Source organism: Mustela lutreola, chromosome 3 (assembly GCF_030435805.1).
Source record: "Mustela lutreola isolate mMusLut2 chromosome 3, mMusLut2.pri, whole genome shotgun sequence".
NCBI classification, from domain to species: Eukaryota; Metazoa; Chordata; class Mammalia; order Carnivora; family Mustelidae; genus Mustela; species Mustela lutreola.
In genome coordinates this window covers 191938366-191963040 of record NC_081292.1, presented here as the reverse complement: position 1 = coordinate 191963040, position 24675 = coordinate 191938366, and the positions used below count along the sequence as shown (strand labels likewise).

Genomic DNA, 24675 nt, shown 5'->3' with positions numbered 1-24675 from the left:
CTTAAGGGACGCCTGGGTGGCTCATTTGGTTGGACGACTGCCTTCGGCTCAGGTCATGATTCTGGATTCCCGGGATCGAGTCCCACATCGGGCTCCCAGCTCCATGGGGAGTCTGCTTCTCTCTCTGACCTTCTCCTCGCTCATGCTCTCTCTCACTATCTCTCTCTCAAATAAATAAAATATTAAAAAAAAAAGAACATTTTAATAAAAAAAAAATTCTACTTAAGAGATCGTACTTGCAACTGAGAGAACTTTGAAGTGTAGGACTCCTGTCTCCTCTGTTCCTGGATCCTACTGCCTTCAGGGTTTTGCGAAGCAGGAGTTATTTTCCAGGTCAAAAATTCTGATCCTGATGTTGTTACAAAGTAAACCATTAGCCTTGGCATGTATCGGCCAGCATCTATTCATTTACTGAATATTTTAGAACATTAACCAGTTCTTGGCCAAATACTGATCCGACAGATGTTGAGGCGGAGCTCTGCCCCACGAATACTCCGTCTGATCAGCTTCCAGGATGTTTGTGAGTGCTGGAGGGACGAGCTCAGGTCATCCAAACCAACAGCATTGCTTCGTTCCACGTGATGCTCTTTCCACCCATTGAAACCTGCAAATGTGCAGTCCAGTAGAAAGAGCCCAAGCTTAGCTACAAAGATTCCGGACTTTCGGCCAAAATGGCCTCCGAGGTACTCTGTATGCCTGATCCAAGTGTGTCCTGAGGCCTGTTTCCTTCCCCCAGAGTACGTGGCTACCGCTGGCATGCTGGCCAGCTTTTCTTCAGGTGGAGCTGGAACTGTGGGAAACCCCTGTGACGTGGCGCTTTCCCCACATTGCCCGGGGACCCACCGATCCCCATCCATTCTCTTGTCGTCTGGGAGACACCCCTGCTCCCTCCGTCTCCAGTGCCAGTTCAGATCTTCATTTCACAATATACCGATAACCGGCCTTCCCTCCTGGACTGTGCCCAGCACCTCCTCCTCCACAAGTACTCATTCTTCACACAAGCTGTGCTATTTTGCTAAAGGAAAATATGATCACATCCCTCCCTTCTTAAGTCTTTACTGGCTTCTCATTAACTTACGTGATCATACCTGTACCCCTAGCATGTGCCTCCACTCGATTCCCTAATAGTCCAGTCATTCCTTTGTTCTGTCTTCGGTCTTCTTTCCCTCTCCCTGTAGGATCCACATCTTACCACTTACTTACCCATTTGCCCCACAGTCCCAGAAGTATACTTGATAAATAAAAACCCAAGAAGACTGGTCATTAGCACTGAATTTTAATTACGATTAGTAATTAAAGTAGTTCAGATGAAGAACGGACTAGAATAGTGTTAAAATCAACTTCTGAAAAAAATCACATTTATAGAAGGGAAATAAAACGGGCCAGCAGAAGTCCAAAAAAGGTGCAGCTTGGATTATTGCACTTGGATGAAATACGCTGCTCGGGGTAGCATAATACTCAGGCCACACAAGGCCGGGAAGAGGAGGCAAACAGACGACAGACCCAGGCAGTATTTACTCGGGATTCCAGACTCTCTAGTCGCCTCACAGATGCTTAGTATTTTCAAAACACTCAAGAAGAGCTCTTTCCAAAAGTGACGGTCGTGTCTCCAACAGGTTTTACGAACACCTCTGCTTTCATTCCAAACTGTGGGCAAGTTCACTGGACGGCTCTGCCTCACGTGATGGGGCATCTGTCGCACCAAAACGACCCAGCAGCCCAGGCCACGGAGAGGTGAAGGGGGGGAATTTGGACTTCACGCATGTTTTCGGGAACAATACTGTGGCTACAGTTTACCCTTTCGAACACTGTTCATTTTGGTCATTTGTATTGGAACATGAGAAAAAGTGATGACGAGTACAAAGGAGCACTAGGCTACCAGTAGAAAATCAAATAAAATTTTTCAAAAGTCCCCTGCCACGTTCACAAGGGTGGCGTAACTGTATGTGTAAGAAAAAGGCTGTAAACTTATAGAAAAGATAAACTCTGGCTTCTAAACAAATTATAAAATTGATTTTACCTTGAACCTTGAGTGTTATGCAGGAAAATGTAAACCAGTGGGCCTAGTTACCAAAGACACGTATCCTCCTAAGCTGAGGGATGGCCTTAAAGTTTGGCCTGAGCCAGTTTTATATTCAAGTTTTCTCCGAGTTTGTCCATGAACTCGAATGTATTCAAGTAGTCAGAACGTTGCACACTAATACAGGAGGAAAAAGGAAAGAAAGAAATTAGTTTGTCTCTGGTCTGGTAGCAGGTAAAGGGAAAGTCCTAGAAATGCTATGTAGGTAGCATTTAATTAATTGAAAATTTATTTATTAATAAATTAATATTATAAATTACAAATGAATATAATAATTATAAATTAATATATGGCTGATGACTGTGCTCAAGGTGCAAAGGGCTGACTGAGGCTATAGGCAGCTTGGCCACATGTACCTTCAGCATGTCCCCTGCCCTGAGTCTTTGAGGGCGAAACTATCACAGAGCTGCTGCTTCTTCTTCTTCTTCTTCTTCTTTTTTTTTTTTTTTAAAGATTTTATTTATTTATCAGAGAGAGAGAGCGAGCACAGGCAGACAGAGGCAGAGGGAGAAGCAGGCTCCCTGCTGAGCAAGGAGCCCAATGCCGGACTCGATCCCAGGATGCTGGGATCATGACCTGAGCTGAAGGCAGCTGCTTAACCAACTGAGCCACCCAGGTGTCCCCTTCTTTTTTTTTTTTTTTTTAAATTTTATTTATTTATTTGACAGAGAGAGATCACAAGTAGACAGAGAGGCGGGCAGAGAGAGAAAGGGAAGCAGGCTCCCTGCTGAGCAGAGAGCCCCATGCGGGACTCGATCCCAGGACTCTGAGATCATGACCTGAGCCGAAGGCAGCGGCTTAACCCACTGAGCCACCCAGGCGCCCTATCACAGAGTTTCTGTTCAGGCTAATGGCGGAGAGACTGAAATCATCCCACTTCTTATTCCTCATTCTTAAAAATAACAAAACCTACTCAGGGGAACAGCCATGCTTTCATTTACATTCCTACAAATTGTCACATGTCCTTAAAACTGTCTGAACAGTCTTATTATTATCATGGTCTTAAAAAAAAAAGAAGATAACAGACTGGCTAAGGTAATCCTGATAGGTGCCGAATCAAAGAGGCTACAAAGCTAACATACCAATAAGCACATTTCAAACACTGTGTTCTTGCCAGAAATTTAAGATAAGAAAGACAGAGTGGTTGAGTATATCCCCATCACTGAGGTATACTGACCCTGATGCAGATCTCAGAGGATGCATGGTTTAGACTTGGGACTGGTGTTAAACTTCAGTAGGGTTCCTTTTACTTTTCTTTCTTTTTTTTTTTTTTTTAAGATTTTATTTATTTATTTATTTGACAGACAGAGATCACAAGTAGGCAGTGAGGCAGGCAGAGAGAGGAGGAAGCAGGCTCCGTGCTGAGCAGAGAGCCCGATGTGGGGTTCGATCCCAGGATCCTGGGATCATGACCTGAGCTGAAGGCAGAGGCTTTAACCCACTGAGCCACCCAGGTGCCCCTTCAGTAGGGTTTCTTGAAGTGAGTCATAGTGACCAACTGTGAAGAAGTCTCTGATTAGCAGCCAATCCAGCCGGGAGATGGGCTACCATGTTTTCAGAAAAATTCTGGGCAATAGATGGGCCTCGAACATTTGACTATTGGTTAGAGATCATTATGGAAGGGACTAGGACGAAGTGGGCATCTAAAACTTGTGCTCTTGTTTTTTTTACCCATAAATTGGAGGAAATAAAGGGGTACAATACAATAGCCTTGGTGGTCTCTTTGTTTCAAATGTCTATAATTTTCTTGTTAAACAGAACCCTGTCACCCAACGATCGTCAACTAGATCAGAGGTCAGCAAACTCCAGCCTGGCTCCTGGACTCCATCCAGGCTACAGTCTGGTTTTGCAACTGGTTTGACTGGAACACTGCCACATCCACTAGCTTCTGTATCATCTATGACTGTTCACCTTCCACAGTGGCAAAGTTCAACAGCTGTAGAGTTTTGAAAAGGCTGTCTGTTCCCACAAAGTCTGAAATGCTTACTGTCAGCAATCTGTAGATAGTGTCTGTTGATCCCTGAACTAGGTGATAAATAATAATCCGTGTACCTCAAAAAAGCTCTGATATTTTGTACCTAGAAAAGATACGTGGTGATTTAACTGCAGATCTCAAGGTATCTTATACTTACTTGGACAAACCTTTAATACAAGCAGCCAAGTCCTTGGTCATGAAACCAGCCTCAATGGTCTCAACACAGACTTCTTCCAAAGCCTTGGCAAAAAAACCGAGCTCTTTATTGTTATCAAGCTTAGCCCTGTGGGCTAATCCTCTGGTCCAGGCGAAAATGGAAGCTAAAAAGAGCAAAACAGAACGAAACCAAAAAACCAACACTTAGATCAAACTAAGAGGGATTCCCAAATGTTTCAGTTCCCAAAAACAGAACAACTTTTTTTTTTGGTTAAATCTTCAAGTGACTGATACCATTAGATGCTATCCACATGGGCTATATAAGAATTGGAAATATTTTTACTGAATAGAAATTTTAAAAAGATCTGTCTTTTTGTAGAGCAAATGTCTTAAATTTTGTTAGAGCCTTCAGAAAGTACATTTTCATGGTGTGCTAGTAATACTTGAAGCTTAAGGCATTTATTAATCTGCGATGGGTCACCATCTCTTCTATCTCTCATCTGTGTCAGCCTCCCCTCCTCTCTCTAGGCTGTCATCTCTTTTTAAAATGTTTTCTTTAAAATCCAGTTAGAAGGATCTAGCTGTATAGCTTTTAGATTATTAGCCATCTGTGACTTCGCTGTTCCAGAGGAAAAGGGAAATGCTCACTGGCAACATTCTTTTCTGTAGTGTGCATTCTCCCACAAAATAGAAATGCATATATTGTGTATATTTCAAGAAGTACCTTCAAATGGCTCTCATTAGTCGAACAGAGGCACTGTTTGGTGATGATTTTATACACAAAGCACTGGGCAGACAAAGGGACATGTCTGATTTCCTCTGGAGATCTCCACTCCTCGGGTGGAAATCAGTATAGCAGTAAACATGACCTTACCAATGGGATTGGTGGATGTCTCCTGTCCTTTCTGATACATGCGGTAGTGACGTGTTACAGTCCCGTGGGCAGCCTCTGCTTCTACTGTCTTGCCGTCTGGACAAACCAGCACGCTGGTCATCATGCCAAGAGAGCCATAACCTGCAAGTGGCAAAGCATGAAGAACTGGGTACAAGCGCAGAAGAAGGCTGACTCCCTCAGAGAGGAGCGGGCTCAGGAAAATAAACTTAAGCGTGTGTAGTCATCAGTGATTCCACAGTGCTTACATTTTAGGATTTAACAAAGGGCTGCAAAACCCCCTTTTCTGAACTAGAGAACTACTGCGGCATGACCTAGGTGCCACCGGCTGCACTCCACCTCTGTTTGGTCCCACAAGTCCTTACCTTGGGCCACGGAGTCTGACTGCACATCACCATCATAGTTCTTACAGGCCCAGATGAAGCCTCCCTCGGACTTCATAGCTTGGGCCACCATGTCATCAATGAGCCTATGCTCATACCAGATATTCTGAGCTTCGAACTGGGATTTGTACTGCCTAAGAAACAAGAGAGAGAAAAGGGAATTAACACGGAGACTGGTGTTGTTAGGGACAGCACCTGCTACTCCAAAGAGGGTGGGGTTGGAAACCAGCATTTTTTAGTGGAAGCAACACAGACTTGAGAATCTGAGAGACCTAAGCTCAAATCCTGCCCATTTTAAAGCTGTGAAACCCCAGTGTCCCCACCTGTTAGAGTGACTTCACCTTCTTTGCAGAGATGTGAGAATAATGGAGACAGCAGTGTCCCCGCACTATTTTTAGTTTTCAGTACACTACTGATGAGATTCTTCAGATATAGCTTACTTTAACAATGTAATAACAGGGGCCACCTGGGTGGCTCAGTTGGTTAAGCATCTGACTTTGGCTTAGGTTGTGACCTCAGGGTCCTGGAATTGAGCCTACCTCCAGTCCCCCCTTGGGCTCCCTGCTCAGTAGGGAGCCTACCAGTCCCTCTCCCTCCCTATGCTTGTGCCCTCTCTGTTTCTCTCTCAAATAAATAAATAAAATCTTAAAAAAAAAAGAATGTAATAATGGATGAAAAATAAGATTCTACCACTCTGTATCTTTCAGGGAACTAGAACAGCTCCTGGGGTTGGTAGCAGGAAGAAGAATTAAGAGGTCTTAAAATCCAAGCCCTGGCTTCAACATTTGCACCTAAAAGGGAGTTACGTCATCTTAAAAGTTAACACATGCTCCCGTGTTGTTGAGCCTGAAGTTGTTATTAATACAGAAAAGTTCAAATGACTCCACTAAAGCTGAGTTCTAACTCACAACAAGGTGCTTTGGAAAGAGTGGGAATGTGCCCATGCAGAAACTCATATGCTTGAAAAATTATATATATATATATATTTTTTATTAGAGAGACAGAGTGAGCAAGCAGGACTGAAGGTGGGAGTTGGGCAGAGAGAAAAGCCTTAAGCAGGCTCCCTGACAGGAAGCGGGGGCTTGAACTCATGACCTTGAGATGATGACACGAGCTGAAATCGAGGATCAGATGTTTAACTGACTGAGCCACCCAGATGCCCCTCCTATTCTTTTTTATAAAACAATATTTTATTTGCAAGTAATCTCTACACCAGACATAGGGCTCGAACTCACAGCCCTGAGATTGAGAGTCATATGCTCCATCGACTGAGTCAGCCAGGACTGATTTTGACTAATTTTGCCCCCCAAAATTAGAACTTTCTGTCAGTCACAGGGCACCTTCATTCAAACATTAAACAATTCTGGCTCTAAACAAAAAATAATAATAAATGTGAGACATTACTTGAAAACATTTACCTTCTAAAAGCAACTTGAAAGTGGTTTGTTTCATGTCTGTTAAATCTTAGTTTTGCCCTTAACTTTATGGGATAATGATGGTTTTCATTCAATTTGTCCCAGATTCAAAGGGATAAGGATGCAAATTCTATATTATAAATCCTAGCTTATTTTAGAAAAAAGACAAAGAAACAAAAAAGAACTAGTTACTTGTCATATATTTCCTGAAAGATGTCTTTAAAACGTCCATCGTATTTCTTCAAAATAGTGTTCTTGGTGCTCAGATACAAAGGCCAACTCTTCGATAGAGCCATCTGGAAAGAACTGTGTGCAAAATCTTCGATCGACTTATCTTGATTGTACATCCCCATAGCCACACCACCACCCTCTGTGGGGGGAGCACCGATGAGAGGAAAAAGGAGAAAGGTAAATGGGGTAGAATTGTAACAAGTTCAAATCCACCCACCAACACCCAAGCACCCAATACCCAGCTCCCATGGCTTCAAAAAGTGCCGGCCAGACTTCCAACAAGAATATTCCATGAGCTGCCAAGGCACGTGATTGGAAGAAAGTCAATTCTAGATAAGAACCTTCTAACTTGTTTTGAAAGGGCAATAGAAACGAGAAAAACACCTCATTAATAGCTTTTTTGATTTCAACTTGGTTAGATTTTAGTTCTTTTATTTCTCCAGAAAGGGCTTTTATATCTCTCGAGAGGGTTTCTCTAATATCTTCCATGCCTTTTTCGAGCCCGGCTAGAACCTTGAGAATTGTCATTCTGAACTCTAGATCTGACATATTACCGATGTCTGTATTGATTAGGTCCCTAGCCTTCGGTACTGCCTCTTGTTCTTTTTTTTGTGGTGAATTTTTACGTCTTGTCATTTTGTCCAGATAAGAGTAAATGAAGGGGCAAGTAAAATACTAAAAGGGTGGCAACAACCCCAGGAAAATATGCTTTAGCCAAATTAGAAGAGATCCAAAATCGTGAGTGGGGAGAAAGGGGATAAAAAGAGGTTCAAAAAGGAAGAAAGAAAAAAGAAAAAAGAAAAAAAAAAAAAAAAAAAGAAAAGAATTTTTTTTTAAAAAAGAAAACACCTTTCAGAAAGTGGTTGTTTTTCTGTTTCCAGAATTGCTGTTCTTCTTCTCTTCGATCTGCCGATGGATTTTCAGGTGTTTGCAATCTTTAGATAAGCTATCTAGCTGATCTCCGGCTAGCTGATATAGAAGACCAAATGACAGAGAATAAAGAAGCTGATCAAAAGAGGGACAAACAGCTACTGGACCATGAGGGGAGAATTCGAGAAATAAGTGACACCATAAGACGAAACAACATTAGAATAATTGGGATTCCAGAAGAAGAAGAAAGTGAGAGGGGAGCAGAAGGTATACTGGAGAGAATTATTGGGGAGAATTTCCCCAATATGGCAAAGGGAACAAGCATCAAAATTCAGGAGGTTCAGAGAATGCCCCTCAAAATAAATAAGAATAGGCCCACACCCCGTCACATAATAGTAAAATTTACAAGTCTCAATGACAAAGAGAAAATCCTGAAAGCAGCCCGGGAAAAGAAGTCTGTAACATACAATGGTAAAAATATTAGATTGGCAGCTGACTTATCCACAGAGACCTGGCAGGCCAGAAAGAGCTGGCATGATATTTTCAGAGCACTAAACGAGAAAAACATGCAGCCAAGAATACTATATCCAGCTAGGCTATCATTGAAAATAGAAGGAGAGATTAAAAGCTTCCAGGACAAACAACAACTGAAAGAATTTGCAAATACCAAACCAGCTCTACAGGAAATATTGAAAGGGGTCCTCTAAGCAAAGAGAGAGCCTACAAGTGGTAGATCAGAAAGGAACAGAGACCATATACAGTAACAGTCACCTTACAGGCAATACAATGGCACTAAATTCATATCTCTCAATAGTTACCCTGAATGTGAATGGGCTAAATGCCCCTGTCAAAAGACACAGGGTATCAGAATGGATAAAAAAACAAAACCCATCTATATGTTGCCTCCAAGAAACACATTTTAAGCCCGAAGACACCTCCAGATTTAAAGTGAGGGGGTGGAAAAGAATTTACCATGCTAATGGACATCAGAAGAAAGCAGGAGTGGCAATCCTTATATCAGATCAATTAGATTTTAAGCCAAAGACTGTAATAAGAGATGAGGAAGGACACTATATCATACTCAAAGGGTCTGTCCAACAAGAAGATTTAACAATTTTAAATATCTATGCCCCCAACGTGGGAGCAGCCAACTATATAAACCAATTAATAACAAAATCAAAGAAACACATAAACAACAATACAATAATAGTAGGGGACTTTAATATTCCCCTCACTGAAATGGACAGGTCATCCAAGCAAAAGATCAGCAAGGAAATAAAGGCCTTAAATGACACACTGGACCAGATGGACATCACAGATATATTCAGAATATTTCATCCCAAAGCAACAGAATACACATTCTTCTCTAGTGCACATGGAACATTCTCCAGAATAGATCACATCCTCGGTCCTAAATCAGGACTCAACCGGTATCAAAAGATTGGGATCATTCCCTGCATATTTTCAGACCACAATGCTCTAAAGCTAGAACTCAACCACAAAAGGAAGTTTGGAAAGAACCCAAATACATGGAGACTAAACAGTATCCTTCTAAAGAATGAATGGGTCAACCGGGAAATTAAAGAAGAATTGAAAAAAATCATGGAAACAAATGATAATGAAAATACAACGGTTCAAAATCTGTGGGACACAACAAAGGCAGTCCTGAGAGGAAAATATATAGCGGTACAAGCCTTTCTCAAGAAACAAGAAAGGTCTCAGGTACACAACCTAACCCTACACCTAAAGGAGCTGGAGAAAGAACAAGAAAGAAACCCTAAGCCCAGCAGGAGAAGAGAAATCATAAAGATCAGAGCAGAAATCAATGAAATAGAAACCAAAAAAACAATAGAACAAATCAACGAAACTAGGAGCTGGTTCTTTGAAAGAATTAATAAAATTGATAAACCCCTGGCCCGACTTATCAAAAAGAAAAGAGAAAGGACCCAAATAAATAAAATCATGAATGAAAGAGGAGAGATCACAACTAACACCAAGGAAATACAAACTATTATAAGAACATACTATGAGCAACTCTACGGCAATAAATTTGACAATCTGGAAGAAATGGATGCATTCCTAGAAACATATAAACTACCACAACTGAACCATGAAGAAATAGAAAGCCTGAACAGACCCATAACCAGTAAGGAGATTGAAACAGTCATTAAAAATCTCCAAACAAACAAAAGCCCAGGGCCAGACGGCTTCCCGGGGGAATTCTACCAAACATTTAAAGAAGAACTAATTCCTATTCTCCTGAAACTGTTCCAAAAAATAGAAATGGAAGGAAAACTTCCAAACTCATTTTATGAGGCCAGCATCACCTTGATCCCAAAACCAGACAAGGATCCCACCAAAAAAGAGAGCTATAGACCGATATCCTTGATGAACACAGATGCGAAAATACTCAACAAAATACTAGCCAATCGGATTCAACAGTACATTAAAAAGATTATTCACCACGACCAAGTGGGATTTATTCCAGGGCTGCAAGGTTGGTTCAACATCCGCAAATCAGTCAATGTGATACAACACATCAATAAAAGTAAGAACAAGAACCATATGATACTCTCAATAGATGCTGAAAAAGCATTTGACAAAGTACAACATCCCTTCCTGATCAAAACTCTTCAAAGTGTAGGGATAGAGGGCACATACCTCAATATCATCAAAGCCATCTATGAAAAACCCACCGCAAATATCATTCTCAATGGAGAAAAACTGAAAGCTTTTCCGCTAAGGTCAGGAACACGGCAGGGATGTCCATTATCACCACTGCTATTCAACATAGTACTAGAGGTCCTAGCCTCAGCAATCAGACAACAAAAGGAAATTAAAGGCATCCAAATCGGCAAAGAAGAAGTCAAATTATCACTCTTCGCAGATGATATGATACTATATGTGGAAAACCCAAAAGACTCCACTCCAAAACTGCTAGAACTTATACAGGAATTCAGTAAAGTGTCAGGATATAAAATCAATGCACAGAAATCAGTTGCATTTCTCTACACCAACAGCAAGACAGAAGAAAGAGATATTAAGGAGTCAATCCCATTTACAATTGCATCCAAAACCATAAGATACCTAGGAATAAACCTAACCAAAGAGACACAGAATCTATACTCAGAAAACTATAAAGTACTCATGAAAGAAATTGAGGAAGACACAAAGAAATGGAAAAATGTTCCATGCTCCTGGATTGGAAGAATAAATATTGTGAAAATGTCTATGCTACCTAAAGCAATCTACACATTTAATGCAATTCCTATCAAAGTACCATCCATCTTTTTCAAAGAAATGGAACAAATAATTCTAAAATTTATATGGAACCAGAAAAGACCTCGAATAGCCAAAGGGATATTGAAAAAGAAAGCCAACGTTGGTGGCATCACAATTCCGGACTTCAAGCTCTATTACAAAGCTGTCATCATCAAGACAGCATGGTACTGGCACAAAAACAGACACATAGATCAATGGAACAGAATAGAGAGCCCAGAAATAGACCCTCAACTCTATGGTCAACTAATCTTCGACAAAGCAGGAAAGAATGTCCAATGGAAAAAAGACAGCCTTTTCAATAAATGGTGCTGGGAAAATTGGACAGCCACATGCAGAAAAATGAAATTGGACCATTTCCTTACACCACACACAAAAATAGACTCAAAATGGATGAAGGACCTCAATGTACGAAAGGAATCCATCAAAATCCTTGAGGAGAACACGGGCAGCAACCTCTTCGACCTCTGCCGCAGCAACATCTTCCTAGGAACAACGCAAAAGGCAAGGGAAGCAAGGGAAAAAATGAACTACTGGGATTTCATCAAGATCAAAAGCTTTTGCACAGCAAAGGAAACAGTTAACAAAATCAAAAGACAACTGACAGAATGGGAGAAGATATTTGCAAACGACATATCAGATAAAGGACTAGTGTCCAGAATCTATAAAGAACTTAGCAAACTCAACACCCAAAGAACAAATAATCCAATCAAGAAATGGGCAGAAGACATGAACAGACATTTCTGCAAAGAAGACATCCAGATGGCGAACAGACACATGAAAAAGTGCTCCATATCACTCGGCATCAGGGAAATACAAATCAAAACCACAATGAGATATCACCTCACACCAGTCAGAATGGCTAAAATCAACAAGTCAGGAAATGACAGATGCTGGCGAGGATGCGGAGAAAGGGGAACCCTCCTACACTGTTGGTGGGAATGCAAGCTGGTGCAGCCACTCTGGAAAACAGCATGGAGGTTCCTCAAAATGTTGAAAATAGAACTGCCCTATGACCCAGCAATTGCACTATTGGGTATTTACCCTAAAGATACAAATGTAGTGATCCAAAGGGACACATGCACCCGAATGTTTATAGCAGCAATGTCCACAATAGCCAAACTATGGAAAGAACCTAGATGTCCATCAACAGATGAATGGATCAAGAAGATGTGGTATATATACACAATGGAATACTATGCAGCCATCAAAAGAAATGAAATCTTGCCATTTGCAACAACATGGATGGAACTAGAGCGTATCATGCTTAGCGAAATAAGTCAAGCAGAGAAAGACAACTATCATATGATCTCCCTGATATGAGGAAGTGGTGATGCAACATGGAGGCTTAAGTGGGTAGAAGAATAAATGAAACAAGATGGGATTGGGAGGGAGACAAACCATAAGTGACTCTTAATCTCACAAAACAAACTGAGGGTTGCCGGGGGGAGGGGGTTGGGGAGAAGGGGGTGGGATTATGGACATTGGGGAGGGTATGTGATTTGGTGAGTGCTGTGAAGTGTGTAAACCTGGTGATTCACAGACCTGGGGATAAAAATATATGTATATAAAAAATATATGTTTATAAAAAATAAAAAATTAAAAAAAAAATGTCAATGGAAACTTGCTTGTGGTTGATAAACTTAAGGAATTGCAGAAAACTGAAAATAAAAAGAGGAAACTTCAAAAAAAAAAAAAAAAAAAAAAAAAAGAAACGAGAAAAACATGGTCTTGAAGATCCTGAGGATACCAAAATACTAGAAAGTACTGATATGAGCCAGAAATACACTCAAGAAAGGGCGAATCATTTTTTAAGCTGTCTTCGGCATTTTCAAAAATTTCACACGTGTTTTCGACTCTATGTGGGTGCTTTATCCTCAGCCATTGAGAAAAATTGGCATTTTAAATATCGAATGAAAATTCTCATCATTTCCTGGAGGATACTGAAGGTTCAGACCTCACTGGCAGAAATAATTATGCTACACTACACGTCATCACTAGTGTTTTACGACTCTTACTTGGTAAACTCTGTAATTATTGAAAGACAGAACTTGAATCTGGGCTAGTGCCCAGGGCCAACCTAGGCTCAAAATATACAAGGCCCAAACCCGCAGGACGAGATTCCATTAAAATGATATTAGTTAGAGGAGGGAAAGAGAACAAGGGCTAGGTAAGCTTTGAGCTCTGTTTGCATGAGAGCTTTTAACCACTTGAGGAGTGGAGAAAGAGGGTTCTCTGTTCTTTCAACAACCTTTGGGTGGCATCTGCTACGGGGGACCTTTGAAGCAGCAGGATTGGTTGGAAGAAAAGGCAAAAATCAAATGTTCACTTTCACAGAATAAACACTCAGGGCAAGAAGAAAATCTCAGCAAATATATAACACAACCATTTTCAAATACAAAGCCTACCAGAGCAAAGCGCAGATTACATGACAGGCGATATGGGATTATTAATGTTTAATTTCTGTGATTTAGGCATGATTGATTCCCGCCTACCTCTCCTCCCTGTCTTTGCCCACGTGCGTTTCCAATTAAGTGGCTGGTTCCTTTTGTGTCTTTTAATCTACCCCGTGGGAAGGCATGGAAGGCACCTACTTCTTTATGCTAGACGTTGGGTCCTATAGAAACGTTACAGATTCCATCTTGTATTTTCAAGAGCCACATAACTAACTTCCAAAAAACAGTACCAATATTGTCTAAATGATCTGTAAAAAATGAAAACATGTAGCTCCTGATGGACTTACCTTCGAAATTATGTACCAGGTATGTCATTTTTTTGGATCCATCACTTGATGTGTAGGTTATCTCGACTTTACCAGGTCCGGGAACAACAAAATCAGTTGCTCTGTACTGTGTAGAGGGGAGAAAGATATAAAACCAACCAACCAACCAACCAACCAACCAACACCAAACCCCCCGCCCCCAAACTATCTTTTTAAGAACTATAAGGGAAAAAAAAATCATAGAACACAGAGCTGGAAGATACCTAGACAAACAGGGCAGTGTGGCCCAACCTTCATTTATTTTGGATGGGGAAAAAAGAGGTCCAGAGAGTTCCCAAAGCAAGTTAATCCCAGGGTATAGTGGAAATCAGAATTTACTGGGTGCCTCCCATGTAAAGGGCAGTTTCCTGAGCACTGATAAAGAGCAGAGAATCACAAAGCATTTTCTCTTAGGAAGCTTATAACCTAACAAAGACATTCAAAAAGTGAGAACCAATCTAAAAGCTTTCAAATGTCAAAGGTGGGCTTAGATAAGAAATGCAGTAGGATGACAGAGGGAGAGAAATGACCACGACCTGCAGGTCCAGGATGTCTTTCCCCAGGGGGATGATAATACACCAGCTAGATCGCGGATGTGAGGAGAGCTAATGCCTTGCCTTCACTATATGACAGACGTTTTAAGTGACTAACTTGAATCATTTATTTCATTTGATTCTTACATCAATCTTACAACAGAGGAACAGTGATATAGTAGAAATAACACATCTAGGGTCAAAAGACTTGCAATCCAGTCCTTAGGCCTTCATGGCTCAGTCTCTTCACGGTTATTATTGCTACTTACACCAGCCCAGGATTTGTCCAAAAGCAGCAGTGACTGTGGAAGCAACTATGAGGGCTGGTGCGCCTTCGGAAAGGACTGTACAAGGTGGTGGAAGACTGTGCCTGGCTCACACAAGGCATCCGTGAATTTCTGCCTCATTGTATTCTCTTCAATGAGTTAAATTAGAATATTTTCACAACCAGGTACTCACGGTTGCCAGCCACACCTACTTATTTATGTCCATATAGAGTACTACTAATGACAACTGGGAAAAGAGCCTTTAGGTAACCGTGAAGATTAAATATCTTTTCTATACAGCACGCTTCTGCCATATGAAGTCTTTCACTATGGGTGGTAACTCATTCCCATTTCTTAAAAGGAAGACACTGAGGCACCAAAGCCTCATGGATGCTTTGTAAAGGTTTATGCACATTTAAACAATTAGGGTTGAATCAACTGTAGGCTGGGAATTTTCAGTCTGGATTTTAATGAAAAGAATGACCATTCTTCCAAGTGACTGATGCCAAAGTAATTGAAGGGGGTAGGGGTGCAGGATGAAAAAGATACCATGAACTCACAAAAATATAAGAGTAGTCTTCCTGGGATTTGTGTTTGAAGCGCTCCTGTGGACATTCTCCCTCCTGGGCCTCTGGAAGGTTCGGCCAGGATGAAGGGATAGTTTGAACCAAAGGGTAGAACAAAGTGAGCTGATCCTCAAGGACTAACCCAGTGACCCCATCCACAGGGACGGAGAGTGGTCGGACCTGACCATACTGTTTCTAAAGACAGCTACATCCAAGTCTCTGGATTTCAGCACAAGACATTCTTATCTGTAAGGCTCTTTGAGGACCTATGCTGCTTTTTATGAAAAGTTCAAAACCTCCTCTTCAGTACGGATTTTGTTTAGTTGGCAGTTTTTCTGTTTAAATTGGCAATAAGCCTACTGGTACAAAAGTACAGAAACTAGTACTTCTTTCTTTTCCAAGTAGGAAAGGAATGTTTTAAAGAGACTACTTTCAGTTACGGAACCAGTTTTTCCTTTTATGTATGAAGTGATCATGTTCCGTATAATCTTTGGTGGTTCTCAACCCTGTCATGAGAAAAGAATATGGAGAATACAACAATGCGAACGCGACTTACCTGATCCCCATAAGCATGGCGACCTATGATGATGGGTTTTACCCATCCGCTCACAAGCCGGGGGATATTTTTGCAGATAATAGCTTCCCTGAAAACGGTGCCACCCAGAATATTTCGGATGGTGCCATTTGGTGATTTCCACATTTGTTTCAACTTGAACTCCTCAACTCTCTTCTCATCAGGGGTGATGGTAGCACACTTGACACCAACGTTGTACTTCTTTATAGCTTCTGCCGCATCCTTGGTGACCTGGTCATTGGTGGCATCACGATTCTCTATGCCTAAATCATAGCTGGGAGGGAAAAGTCGTTAAGTGGAACTGTCCAGACAAACTGATGAGTGATGGAGGGTGTCCCCATCCACGCATGGGGATGGCACGCAGAGCCTGCCCTGAAGGAAAGGCTCAAAATACACCTCAATCTGCCAGCTTTGAGGACTAGTGCACCTTAGATCCAGAAGACGGCTGCCAACCAAACAAAGCACTAAGAGAGGTGGACTGTGGGCTGTAGCCACCTGCGGCATGGGAGGCTGTCTAGGAGGAGACTGAATGGAAGCCACTGTGCTCATCCCCTTTGTGTGTTCTTTACCGCCAAAGGCAATAAGCACCTAAGCAGCCGTTTCTGCAGACTTCCATAAAATTAGCAGAAAAATGTAAGTCTAAGCACTTATTTTCCCTTGGTAAATAGTGTGCTCTAAAAATAAAGGGCTCGGAAAGTCTAAAGGATTGTTTTACGGCATTTAAGTGGTAGGATCTATAAATGCCACGGTCGGTGCCAAAAATGCTATTGACTTCTTCATTAATGCCAGTTAGTCAGAAGATGAACCTCTCCCTAATTCTGAGGCAAGTCTCTTTGTTCTGGAAATAAGCCTGCAGTGTGTTGAGTAAATAATGGAATGCAATGATGGATTTATACACTCCAGGGAGTTACAGTAATTGACACCAATTCCCAGGCTGCAGGTCATTCGGAACTGGAAAAAATGTTGGTTGTCCACGGAGCACAGAAAATGATTAAAGCTTTAGCTCAAGTATGTCAGAATTTGTCAGAAACAAAACAGTAATGTAATAATTCTTTTTGTCCTCCAGGACTTTATGTTTTTCAGGTTTTTTTAGCTTTCAAAACTTGCTAATCCATGAAGCCTCTAGATTTTTCTTTTCAGTTCCTTTTAGTTTTTGCATTTTCCTTTCCTTCACTATCCCAACTCACAATGCAAACGCAAAGGAGCAATCTTAGTGTATTTCCAAAGAAAAATTATTCCAAACTGCTTTGGCCTTAGATAATTCACTTAAGTCTAACGAATCCATTGACTCTTATCTTCTGGCAGAGGAAATGCTGAATACTACAAATGTCTAATCCTAACTCAAACGAGGACCGTGGTCAGCACTTTTCATGTTTATAGGAACCAGCTCTCATCAGAAGAATCTACCAGCAAATTAGTAGTTTTTCTTCTCTTCTTTAAGTCTGTAACAGAAGAGAATGAGTAAGTGGCCTGGACCACTAACTTGCAGGAAACAAAACAAACAAATCACTCTCTGTCCCTCAAAAAGAACTGGTCACGTAATGACTACAGTCATTTTGGAACACCTTAAAATTTGTTTGAGCCTCCCAAAATTCTTTATTCTGTAGCCAGTGAATCTTTCCCTTTCAGGCATAATGACTATCCTTTAAAACTCCTTATGCCTCTAAGGCTAACGAGGCTTAAAGCTTTTTCGCAGCTTTTACACTGTCAAGAACTTGGCAAACTCATCTGCTACTATGTCAGGTTCCAAACCAGGGGAGTGCTCGTGAAATGCTTCTCTAACCCATTTAATGTTTTTTATGCTTCGTTTCCTGTATGTCTGGTTGGCCTCTGCAAGTATTTGCTTCTTCTCGTGGTTGCAAAACAGACATTATCAACAGCTTGGGCTCAGAATAACTAAAAAGAGTGTCTAATGACACCATGTAAATGAACTAACTAAACCCAGGCAAACAACAGGCCCTTGGAGGAACACGTGGGTCTGATGAATAATTCTGGGTCAAGACAAATACACAGAAGACTTGCTATAGTCTGGCTGAAATGTGTGGGTCAACATTTTGCCATGGAATATGGCTTTAGCCATATCCCCTTTGGAAAAATTCCGTCTCTTCCTAGTTTGGATTCACAAGGAATATGAGCAAATTTATAAAAATCACAGGGAACAAAGGGGAGGATCCCATAGAGACTTTCATCTCTGTCTCCAAACACTTTAAAGACAGAGCAAAGGCTCAAATCCTTAGAACACAAAAGGCATGGTCTACAGAAAGTTGAGGGTTGTATAAGATAAATTCAAGTGTTCTTTCTGTACTAGAATTGTGTGAAAAGGGTAAAAGGTGGGGAAAAGTCCACTGACTAGTTAAGTAGAGTGATAGAAATCAGAGGTAGAAGGAAAGGAAAAAACCGCGCTAACTACATTTACTTTACTGTTCAATACAGACTGTACCTCTATGAGTCTCCTTTCCACAAATAATACCTTGTGCAGCTCTGAGCCGCTGATTTATAAAAAGAAAAAAACTTCACAAGAAACAGAGACTTGGAAGGAGCGGAGAATCACTTTGTTCTCAAAGCAATTCTTTTCTTCAGACCAATGCTAAATCCAGTCTTTCTAGCAAAATATCAAAATTAAAAGAGTCTGGGGCGCCTAAGTGGCCCAGTCAGTGAAGCATCTGACTTTTGGTGTCGACTCAGGTCATGATCTCAGGGTTGGGAGATTAAACCACTGGTCATCGGGTTCTGTGCTCAGTGGGGAGTCGGCCTGAGACTCTCTGCCCCTCCCCACTGCATTTCTTTAAAAATAAATAAATCTTAAAAAACAAGTAAAATTAATAAAATTAAAATAGAAGGTTCACATATCTATATTTTGGTATCTCTCCCTCAACAGCTTCATTCATAAGATACAGCTGTAGCTAGTTACACAGCTAGTGATGCCCTGAAATTCACTTAGATTATGCTTTCTGAGTTTGCTGCATAGAAGGCTAATTCATTTACCTGTGCAGGTCCAGTTCCACATAGGGAAAAATGAGTTTTTCTTTAATCAACTCCCAAATGATTCGTGTCATTTCATCTCCTTGCATCTCTACCACAGAACCGCCACGAATTTTCTGAGACATTTTGACTTCAAGAAACCTTTAAAAAGAACAAAAGGGAAGACCCAGGTCGTCTCATTTATTTCATTACAGTGTAAAAAATACCAAGAATTCGGTGATTACTAAACACTACATTCACTCATGACAATATATTTACCAGGAGGCTCAAGCACATTCTCTGTAGAGAGCATCGTGTTACGTGCTTCATGTGTGGGTTTTGAGGTGGTCCTCACAACCCCGTAAGATGGAAATGATCTTCCCAAGTTACTCTGACAGAACGAAAAGGTTTCCCAAGGCCGTCCCATGACCCTGTAAGATGTTCTCAGTAATGTTGTCATTATTCCTGACTGTTGGTTCACCTTCTAAAACGAGATGATTTCTTCAATACCATGTTTATTTGAACCCTCCTAATCCAATCCCTCATTTTATGGCACCCTCAAAATCAGCAAAATGAGGGGTGCTAGTATTTCTCTTTTTTTAAGAGGCTGTTTTGGTTAAAAACACACACACACACACACACACACACACACACACCAAACGTAAAACACCAAAACTACACTTGGGGCCATTCAACAAGTTCTTATAAGCCATGTTTAAGGAAACTTTAAAAGTGAAAGACGAAGGATTTCTGGGGGAATTATGTTTTCCTAGAGACAATAATGGATAATGGGGATGTCACCCTAAAAACAAAAGTGATTTCTCTATTTCGAAAAACCTGTATATAGAAGGGCTACCACTGCCCAGAAGCCAAGCATGTCCCTGTCCTGTTCCTTGGTATCCCAACTCCTGGACTGTTCTTGGGCAAAGGAAAGCTGCCAGTGGGTGGGGCAGAGAAATGGAATTGTTCCAGTAGGACATGTCTTCCTCGGATTGAGGATAGCAAATACAAATTAATCTCATTCCCAGAAAGGGCAGGGGTGCACCCTCTGGAAGAAGTGCAACTATGAGGCTTCCAGAAGACCACATCCTGTATGTTGTCCCTGAGAAGTGGAAGAGGCTCTGTGCCTGAGGAAGGGATCTATTGCCTTTCATGATGCTCTAAGGGAAACTATTTCCCTGGGGGAACATAACTGCAAATTGCTCCTATCCCCTTAAGTTATGGCTGAAGACTGGAAAAGTCAGGAGAACGGACTTACACAATTATTAGGTGAGAGGCCTATAAACAGAATCACTTGACAAGTTGAGCTAAAGTAATTTCGTCCTTAAATTACAAAAATGTACTGGGCGGGGGGGGGGGGGGGGACCTGGCTGGCTCAGTCCGTGGAATGTGCGACTCTTGATCTTGAGGTCATGAGTTGAACAACCACGTTGAGGATAGAGATTACTTAAAAAAATAAAATCTTAAAAAAAACACCACCACAGGGACGCCTGGGTGGCTCAGTTGGTTAAGCGGCTGCCTTCGGCTCAGGTCATGATCCCAGCATTCTGGGATCGAGTCCCACATCGGGCTCCTTGCTCGGCAGGGAGCCTGCTTCTCCCTCTGCCTCTAGCCTGCCACTCTGTCTGCCTGTGCTTGCGCTCTGTATCTCTCTCTCTCTCTAACAAATAAATAAAATCTTTAAAAAAAAAAAAAAAAAAAAAAAAAAAAAAAAACACCACCACAAAAAACCAAAAATGTACTCATTAGCAGACTGTGAACCTCAGTTCCTTATAATAAGCCAGGGTATATCCCTAACCCTCAGGCCCATTTTCACTTCCCAAATTTGTAATTCTAGAAGCCTGCTTATTAGTGTTTAGGAGGTTCCCTATACCATTACTGGGAGTCATCTGGAACCCAACTAGAATAAAAGAAGGGAAAAAACTAGTGTGGTAGAGTTAATTACTTGTGATGTGTAATTTCAAATATAATTTACAGTAGAGCTATATGTTGATTCAGTCCTGCTGAGCCCACTGTCACATCTGTCTTTGTATTTAAAACAAAACAACACAAAAAGAGGCAGCAAACTTATCTTGGTCTTGATACATTTCCATGGTTGCATTCCTATATACAAGCGTTATGACTTGGCTATTTTTCCTTGATGGCAAATACAACTGATGGCTCATACAGCATCTTTGAAAATGTCTTGCCTTGTCACAAGGAACTGAGGTTCAAGTAGACTAATGAGTACATTTTTGTTATTTAAAGATCAAATTACTTCAGTTCAACTTGTCAAGTAATACTGTCTATATTGAATAATGGCATTTTAAAAATTATCTTCGCAGTTGAAGCAGACATTTTTTGCAGTAAGTTTTCTATATCTCATAATTGAAACATATCAGGATTTCTTCACATTATCCATTAAATGTTAGCACCTTTTAACTAAAAAAGTCAAGTTTTCTTCTTCTTCTTCTTCTTTTTTTTTTGGTAGACCCTTGCTTCCTACAACATAGGACATTATTCATTTCTTTTAGATTTAAATTCCATGGGGTAGGCTTTAGGCCCCACTGGATTCACTTCTCTAAGCCTTGCTGATCAGAGTCTCCCTCTTCACCCAAACCCTGATTTCAGAAGGAAGGACTTTTCCAACAAATCAGTTCATTTAATCTGAAAGCAGGTGAATTCCAAACTTCTGACACACTTGTGTCATTCCACAAAATAAACCCGGATGAATACAGAGTAGTTTAAGAAAAAAAGAGTTGTTAAACCTTCTTAATTTTTTTCATCAACCCTAAAATTTTAGCCACTTTTTTTTTTTTTTTTTTTTAAGCTGAGTTCATGAAATACAGTAACTTCTGGGCCAAAAACAGCCTCTTGCAGAGAAGAGGTGCAAAGAAGGAAACAAGGAAGCAGCTGAAATTTATTGTTGTAAATATCCCTGACTCATTCCTTGCAGTGCCTCCGCCTACCTCCAGACCTCCAGGACCAATAAAATGCAGAATTGCCACATCAAAAAATACAGAAGGGGAAAACTTGCTAATTCTCACCTTTACAACTTCTAATCACTCCAACTCCTTTCAGTCTTGCAGACTGAGTTGAGCACAGTTTATTTCCTAAAACAAAACAAAAAGGGGAATTGAAGGACTTAACGTTCAAAACACGCCTGTCAGAAGGATTTAGCTGTTTTTAATACGGGCCAGCCGGGTTTATCTGGTTTAAAGTACAGAGCTGAGCAGACCCAGAGGGCCAAAGGGCAGTTTTAGGCGCGCAGGCACTTTCCAAACGAAGGTTAAGGGAGCACACAGATCTCAGCTCCGCACGCACTGAAGGGTGCGTCAGTGCGCGCGTCTCGGGTTCATCGTCCGTTAGCTGGTCTTGGGGTTTGCATGTCCTTAGGTGACGCTGTGACCAGCGGGCTCTTGGCCTGCATATGTCCTTGTGGCCGTTGTGCAAGACGGCTGCAACCGAAGCTGGCTCCGCTCGTCTCTCCAGGTCTCCACGCCCACCCTTCGCTGGGCACGCCAGAATCTTTACCCCGGGCGTCTTGAGCCTGCTGGGGGAAAGCTTCCCTAGAACTGGAGAACTGGAGAGCCCCGCGGGGGCGGAGGTGTGCCCTGCACCCCATCCCGCCCCCTCCACGCCTCCAGGAGGACGCTTCCACCGCCGCACGGCCAGGTCCGGCCAGCTGAGTTCGCGGCACACGCCCAAGTCCATGGCTCCCCCTCTTCTTTGCAGCCAGCTCGCCACCGCAGCACCTTTTCTTCCCTCTAAAGCCGAGACTTGATCTCCCACACCTCGTTGCATCCTCCCACCGCTCGATTTCCCTTTCTGCCTGCAGACCTGGGTTTCTGTGTGCCACTGCAAGCAACTTTCCGCCGCCCATTCCAGAGTGGGCCTCTGCACATCCAGACATCGAGGACCTTCTTCCTCCCCATGCCTCTTCCCCACGCCCAACCTGGATTTCCCTCCTTCCTTTCGATCAGGGCTCGCCGCTAGATTCCTCCCTTCATTCCCAAGATCTGAGCTTTCTCCCTTCTGCCCGTTCCAGCTATAGGCGGGCTCCGAGCCTCCCCGCAAAAGCCAGGTCCTGGGGGCCGCCCCTCGAAGCCTGCGGTTACCTGCAGGGGAAGGTACGCGGACGATGAGCTAGCGGCAGCACAGTCACTCACACGCCGAAGCTCACAAACGTCTACACTGGCAAACCCCGCTGGGCCCCAGCTGTTCCAGCTTCTGACACCGCCTCCGCACCAACCCAGGAGCCGGCCGGCAGGGAAGGGCTTTGGCACAGCCACGCTTTTGTCCCCTCCCAAGCCCGCCCCCTCAGCCCACCTCCCGGAGCTCCACCCCCTCCACGCCGCCAATCACCGCACGCCGACTACAAGGGAGTGGGCGGAGCCGAGGGGCGGGGACCGGTCCCGGAACTTCGGGGCTGAAATCGCAGCCGGGTTCTCCGTTCTCGCGGGAAGCTAGGGGCTGCGGCGCCCCCTGGACCCGGCTTCGGCTGCGTGCGGCGGAAGAACGTGAATGCCACCTGCAGGCTCCGGACCGGGGTGCTCCAGGCTGGTCCTCTAAGACCCACGCAGCTTAGGGCCCCGCAGTGTTTCCAGGTCTTCTGTAAAGGCGGACAAGGACGGAGCTTGGCTGAAGGAAGAGTGCGGGCGGGGGCTAGGGAACTTGAGGTGGTTTTCGGGGCTTCTCGGTGGAGCGAGAATGCAGAGGGTTACAGAGTTACACAGGCAGGAATCCACGGTAAATAATTTCCGCCACCACCACCGACGACGTCTTCAGAACTTCCGTACCTGTCATTCTAATCACTACCAAGTACATTCTATAAGTAAACCCAATTGTCATTAGCAATAGAAGATAAAGATAGGAGATTATTGTGTGGATCCCAGTGAAGCCGGAATAAAGATATAAATATATATATATATATATATATATATATATTTTTTTTTTTGCCTCCTGCAGGGAACTTGTTTATTCCTTACTCTTGAAAACATGGGGGAGGAGTATTTTAGACGGCTATTTGTAGTAATGCTTGTATATTGCTATCCAGATTCGATGTGCCAAAATTTATTTTTTAAAATTTTCTGTAGCATCGGATTACTACAATTACTCTTGGAAGATAAAAGGGTGTGACTGGCACTACACGAGGCACATTTTGGACACTAGAGGGCACTGGTCTTTTTCCCAAGAGAAAAGTAAGAAGAAAGACTGTAGCATCTCACTTGTTGATTTTTTTTTTTAAGATGTTGTTTTTAAGTAATCTCTGCATCCAAGGTGGGACATTAACTCAAAACTGGAAATCAAGAGTCCTATGCTGTATCAGTGAGCCAGCCAGGTGCCCTACACTTGTTGATTTTTTTTTTTTATTTAAAATTGTATTTATTTGACAGAGAGAGATCACAAGCAGGCAGAGAGGCAGCCAGAGAGAGAGAGGAGGAAGGAGGCTCCCGTGGGGGGCTGGATCCCAGGACCCTGGGATCTTGACCTGAGCCTAAGGCAGAGGCTTAACCCACTGAGCCACCGAGGCGCCCCTCACTTGTTGATTTTTTAAGGTAGATTAATGGAAAGTAGCAGTTACCTCCATTTATTCTTGTGGAAATGATTATAGAAGAGTATAAGCTTGTATTTTCATCTAGAATCTGAGATCCAAAGTTACCTGAGATTGTAAATTTACTCCATTTTATATCAGGTTCACATTATTTATCACCCCTTGCCTACTACTAAAAGTATATTCATTCTTGCTTGAGA

At 42.3% G+C, this 24675-nt stretch overlaps 1 protein-coding gene across 1 annotated transcript; it reads right to left on the bottom strand.

The window, feature by feature from the left end:
• Positions 1-1260: 1260 nt before the first annotated feature.
• IDH1 (isocitrate dehydrogenase (NADP(+)) 1) lies at positions 1261-23207 on the bottom strand. The gene is made up of 10 exons (XM_059168224.1): positions 23040-23207; positions 21969-22034; positions 18967-19104; positions 15964-16255; positions 14025-14130; positions 7094-7271; positions 5469-5620; positions 5086-5226; positions 4213-4375; positions 1261-2197 (listed from the first exon to the last, which is right to left on the bottom strand). The coding sequence occupies exons 3-10, from the start codon at positions 19086-19088 to the stop codon at positions 2107-2109; spliced, it is 1245 nt and encodes a 414-aa protein (XP_059024207.1). The 5' UTR covers positions 19089-19104; positions 21969-22034; positions 23040-23207; the 3' UTR covers positions 1261-2106.
• Positions 23208-24675: the final 1468 nt, after the last annotated feature.